Here is a 6,000-nt window from a genome sequence, read left to right on the forward strand (position 1 = left end):
AATTTGCATGATCACCTACCATAAGCAACTGTGCAAATTACACAAAGATACAGGAAAATGGTCAAACACAGAAATGACCTTTTGCACATGCAGATACCGAATGTATTAGCACAATTGTTGCATTTCAATTAATTTCATGCAAAAAGTTGGGACATATAATTGCACTTCCTATCTTCGGAATTGTGACTACTTAATTTTGAGAATCAGGCCTTCAGTAATGGAAGTTAAATGCATTCTTGCTTCCCTCGCAGATTAAATACTGGTGAAAATTCTGTACCATACAAATCTACGACCAGAACACTATTATTGTATCATTTTGAAGCACACTTCTCCTATAAGTGCTTCCTTACGCTAATGCAAAGTAAACATTAACAGTAGTATGTTATGCCAGACTTATAAAAAAATTGAACTATAAAGCAAAACACCATATAAAATAATCACAATAATTAGCACAGAATCTTGTACTTAACTGGATTTGACAGTGAAAAATAAATATGAGTTTTAAAAAATATTGATCTGTTTAGGAAACAGATGTTTAGAATGAACAGAACAGATAAAATTAACTAACTTGCTGAGACTGACAAGCAAGAAAAATGACAGTAAAGACAAGCACTCTAACACCTGTACCACATATCCAGTTTTTCAGCTTTATCCATTATATACATTTCTGCAAAATAATATGTTGGAAGCCGCATCCTAACAAATCACTGCTTAAAATATAAAGTCTATGTATTTAGCTACTAAGTCTTACATGGAGCCATTATTAACTTCTGTTCCACTGAAAACTTTTCAAAATTGCATGGATAGTGGGCAACAACTCACACAGATGCCACACTGACAGCCATCGAGATGCAGGCAGAACCTCCTGAATACAGCACAGCTCTGACATTTTAAAAATCCAGATTGGATTTCTGTAGCTCTAAAGCTGTGGGAAGCCACTTACGGTCCAAAACGAGGTTAACATTTTTCATATAAACAAACAGCTTCAGTCATTCTGCATTCCTTAAAATATAAAAGTTGTTTGTATTAAAATCCTGAATAATTTCTCTCTCACCTTATTCTATGTTGAATCAACCTAACATTCCTGTATTGACCCACATTATACAAATATAAATTGTGTTTGACATGAGATACACTGACATCCAATTCATGAAAATCCTTCCAAGTAACAGAGATCTGGTTTCTACCAGTACAGCTCTCTATAGTACTTTTTTACACTCTGTGCTGTTTGAAGGCTCAGATACTGTTTCTTAAGCATATCTATTCAGATATCTGTAGAAAAATGTCAGAGAAAATGGAAGACTCTTAATTAGTATACTAGTAGGTCTTTGAAAAGGTATATTTAAAAACTGCAAGGTTTAAACTACCAAGCTGTAAATGGACTGACACAAGCACACAACAATGATGCTGAAATTCAAATACTAGATTTCTCTCATCCAGCTAGCTCTGTTTTCATCTCAAAACAGTGGACACGCACAATTATGATAATCACAACTACTCATTCAGTGATTGAAAGCCTATAACGAAAGGCACTATAACTCAATTAAAAAGAAGTTTAATCACTATAAGAAACCCACTTCCAACTCCCAGAAAGATCATTAATTCATTAAACAGTTTAATGGAGTCACATTATAGATTGTAGCATCTAACCTTCAAATATACGATCTAGACGTTGCCGCTTCACTTTGTGTTTGTCCATGAGAGACATGAGACTGGAAGTTCGGAAAACGTCACCACGTACTCCGCGGCTAGACTTCAAGGAGCAGCCTCAAATAAAAATTATTTCTGATTGTTTTCAAAATGTCTTCTCCCCTACAAAAAGAAAGAATAAAAATTCTTAATCTATAAAATGTGGATTATCACATTCAGATTTAGCATCTTATTTTGCAATTTAAAAAGTTTAGCTCTGAAGATATATGGAAGATTCTTTAAAAATGCTGTATGATTATTTCAAAATAAACATGACTGAAGATTTTAAAAAATGAAAGTGTACAAACAGAGCTTAAAAACTCTAAGACAATTTTTTTCTTTTCTATTCATTTTTGTGTTGCTTCATATGTATTCTCCCATCTACACTGTACCCTTTCTGTACCCATCCAGCCCAGATAAAATTATTTTACATCATTTACCCATTACACTAACTAGTCACAGAAACATGCTTCCCAAACGATGAAAGACATTAGGGTTTTTAATGACCACTTGAAATGCTAAGCACATTATAATATTTATAACAAATCAGAATATAAACCTTTCAATACATAGAGACCTAGCAAACAGGTTCTGGGGCATATTGCATATGAAGAAATACATAACAATGACATTCCAAGTGCCAACTTCTACACTGACTAAAATGGCAATTGGGCCTCAATTTTGGGCATGACCAGGGCAAGCAATGCAAGTAAGCACTTTTCAATTCCACGCAACTGAACAAGACATTGTGCAAGTAAAAATACAAGTTAGATGTAACCGTATGTTTCCTGCTCTGAAACACTATAACAGCAATCATCATTTTAAGCTAGACATGCACTGCTATCTGCCCAAAAATCATATGAAAACAGAAAGAAAAACATGCAAGGGAGGTGCGTATATAATGTGATCAACGTATCACTGATTCTGACTTTTAATGCCCACACAAACACATAATGGGCCAACCTTATGGGAGTGTTTTGTGAAACAAGCCAAGCGTAGTATTACAAGCCAAACACTTAATTATTATACCTTTTCCCACTTTTTATTTCCTACACAACTTTGGTTAAACTGCATTACAGGGGCCCTAATAATTGCTGATTCTTTCTAAAGACAAAGCATAAAGCAGGGCTGTACAACTTCTAAGCCCCCAGAGGCCACATGCCAAGAGGGCTGGACTAGATGAGCCATGGGTCACCATGGGGATGCACCCTTTACTGCTTCCCACATCTATGTGGACAACCCCAACTGCTGCAAAACATGCCCCCCCCCCACTGGTGCACCACACAGGCGTGATTCTCCCATCCTGCTGTGACACAAGGAACCTCCTCCCCCACTACTGCACTGAGCAGCTACCCCCCACCCCCAACTCTCTCCTTGCCTTGCTCAGCCCCGATGCCCTCCCAGAGAGATAATGTTGCTGCTAGAGCTCTCGGGAGAGTAGCAGCCAGGTAAGAGTCCGGAGGCAGCAGTTTTAACCCTTGCAGACTACTACTTGGTCACCACTTTTTTGCCCTTAAAATATGGGCAACTTTCATCAATTTACAATAAGAAAGTTTTGTGCATTAATAAAACATAGTATACCATCTTAAACTTAAGAAACTATGAACAGAGAAGTTACATTTTATTTGCATTGAAACAAATGCGCATTTACCCAAGATGGTCTACTTGGAATATCGGCACTATGCAGAGCTACTTTTCATTTTCAGTAGCTGTTTTCATATGAAAACCTTAATGGCACACATCACTAGCATCCTCCTCGCATGTGCTCAGTGCAGTTCCACCCCTTCTTCACATTTCTTCAATGGCTTCCTCTTCTCTTGACTTCAAATCCAATGTCCTGTCTGTTCTTTCTAAATACCTAACAGGTTATCATTCCAATTTGATAACATTATGTATAATGCAACATTCCCAAAAGTGTTGGAGCCCAACTATGAAGGTAAGACAAATTTGTTTGCAACACTACATGGAAAAAGTTGGATTTTTTTAAATATTTTAAGTTTACATCCAAGTAAAATGAAATAATATTGATAACTGCTTCTATATGCAGGAGACAGCATTCTTAAATAGCAGGTGCGACTGCATCAACAGATTGCACGCCTGGGCATTACACCAAACCCAACTGTGCCAGTGATCTGCAATCACTCCGTAGGCTCTGAAACAACCACCAGTGAGAAAAGGAGCTTCAATGACTAATGATGACATTTCTGCTATTCATTTGGGCCACCTAACACACAACTTCATTTTTGATTTTTTTTTTGGTCCTCTGTAAGGTTCATAAATTACAAATATTGAGAGAAAGTAGCTGCTAGAAAGTATTTAAATTTAGTTAATCTCTCTTTGTCCACATTCTGCACTATATCCCCTTTGAATCCTAGCAGCAACGTAAAGCAATCAAATGTAGAGGACAAGGAGAAACCTGTTTCAATGTACTGGGATCCTGATGGCTTCTATGCCAATTAAGGCACAGCAGACCTGCCTTATATCGCTTGGTTCCTCAACTGCTACACGAGCTCACTGGGGCTGTTAGCAGCTGGCATTATTTGGAGGAGTCCTTAAGTTGCTGTAATTTATGCAAGGGTACCAGACTGATACAGCTGGCTCAGTACTGGGGAAGTGTATACCATCTTTGCACCCTCCTGTGTGCTCCTCATTCACAGTCAAGCATCTGGTCTATGATCTACAACCCTAATAAACCCTTCATAATATCATACCACTACATATTCTGCATAGAGATGTAGGACCCTGGATTTCACATGTAAAATGTAATGCAAATAAGATGCACAATGGTGGGGAATTATTGTTAAAACCATGTCAGCTCATTTTAAAACCTACAAGAAAAATGGAAATGTGGACGATGCAAACATAAATGAACAAGTATTAAATAATCAGAAGAGAATTGTAATTCTCTTATATTACAGCAGGGACTTGGAAGTCTGACTCCAGCTTTGCCACAGCTAAAGGAATGCAGGTAAACTAAGACAAGGCCAGATCTACATGGGCTGAGAGGAGTAAAGCTGTACTACCCTCCCCAACATCCTTCTGCAGCCAGGAGGATTGTGGGAGGCATAGAGGGATCTCCTATGGATGGATCCTAGGTTAGGAATACTGGAACAAAAAACAACACAACTGGACAAATACACAACTAGCAAATATTCTGAGAAAGGAAAACATGGAACTAATAAGATACTTGTGGATACAAGATACAATAAGGTACAACTAATAAAATACAGGTAAAGCAGTTTACTGTTTTATTTACCAAGGAAAGTGGCACAATCAGCACAATTTGTGGTCTTTAAAATTGAAATCTCTCTTTCTACAATGTAAACTTGAGATCAACCGCAAGTTATTGTACTAGCAACAGGTGAAGGGTTACGGCTAGTGGTACGCAGGAGGTCTAATTAGATTATTGTAATGGCCTTTTCAAGTGTCATCTAGCTCACAGGGATCCCCACCAGTATAGAAATTTGGTGGTATGGTGAGGAGGAGCAGCAGCTTCCATGGTTCCAGGAACAACAGAAATTGCTGCTGTGGACCAGGTTATGCTGTTCCATATGCTGGATCTGGCCCATGGACTGGCCTGGCACCATGCATTTGGCCTGCAGGGCCAGCAGATGATTTGGACGCCACTGTCTAAGAAGATTTCTACCCAATTGCACCCTGATCAATCATTTTCCTTGTATCCCTTTACCCTTTTTTAAAAACTGTTATGGCCCTTACAGAAGTGATAGTGTCTTCCTCTATATTAGTACGGTGGTAAAACAATCCCTGATCCTGACTTCAGCCTTTGGTTCTTTCCGCAATAAATTTTAAAACTTGATACCACCCATTATTTTTTGCAAAAATATATTAAAGTTTCATAGATTTCATAGACATGAGGGCTAGAAGGGACCTCGGAAGATCATTGAGTCCAGCCCCCTGCCCAAACGGCAGGAAGTCAGCTGTGGTCATAGGATCCCAGCAAGATAACCATCCAACTTACTCTTGAAGGTGTTCAATGTAGGTGGTTCAAGCACCTCCGACGGCAGGCTGTTCCAGACCTCGGGGGCTTGCACAGTAAAGAAATTCATTCTTATGTCCAGCCTGAAATGGTCTTGTAGGAGTTTATGACTGTTCGACCTCGTCATCCCATGGGGCGCTCTGGTGAACAAACGTTCCCCCAGATCCTGGTGGTCACCCCTGATGAACTTGTAGGTGGCCATCAGATCACCCCTGAGCCTGTGCTTTTCTAGGCTAAAGAGCCCCATTGCTCTCAGCCTGTTGTCGTAAGGTCTGTTTTCTTGACCTCTGATCATGCACATGGCTCTCCTCTGG

The 6,000-nt window shown here is 39.0% G+C and overlaps 1 protein-coding gene across 5 annotated transcripts in view; it reads right to left on the reverse strand.

The window, feature by feature from the left end:
- CTBP1 (C-terminal binding protein 1) overlaps positions 1-1,812 on the reverse strand; it is a 300,829-nt gene extending 299,017 nt beyond the window's left edge. For 4 of the 5 annotated variants that reach the window (XM_019552701.1, XM_019552692.1, XM_019552691.1 and 1 more), the window contains exon 1: positions 1,651-1,812. In XM_019552701.1, the coding sequence (XP_019408246.1) occupies positions 1,651-1,708 (58 nt within the window). In that variant the 5' untranslated portion in view covers positions 1,709-1,812. The remainder of the gene's footprint in view (positions 1-1,650) is intronic. The other variant, XM_019552697.1, reaches the window with a different exon arrangement.
- Between the last annotated feature and the right edge of the window lie 4,188 nt (positions 1,813-6,000).

Source organism: Crocodylus porosus, unplaced genomic scaffold (genome assembly GCF_001723895.1).
Source record: "Crocodylus porosus isolate Cpor-Errol unplaced genomic scaffold, CroPor_comp1, whole genome shotgun sequence".
In the NCBI taxonomy this organism is placed as follows: Eukaryota; Metazoa; Chordata; order Crocodylia; family Crocodylidae; genus Crocodylus; species Crocodylus porosus.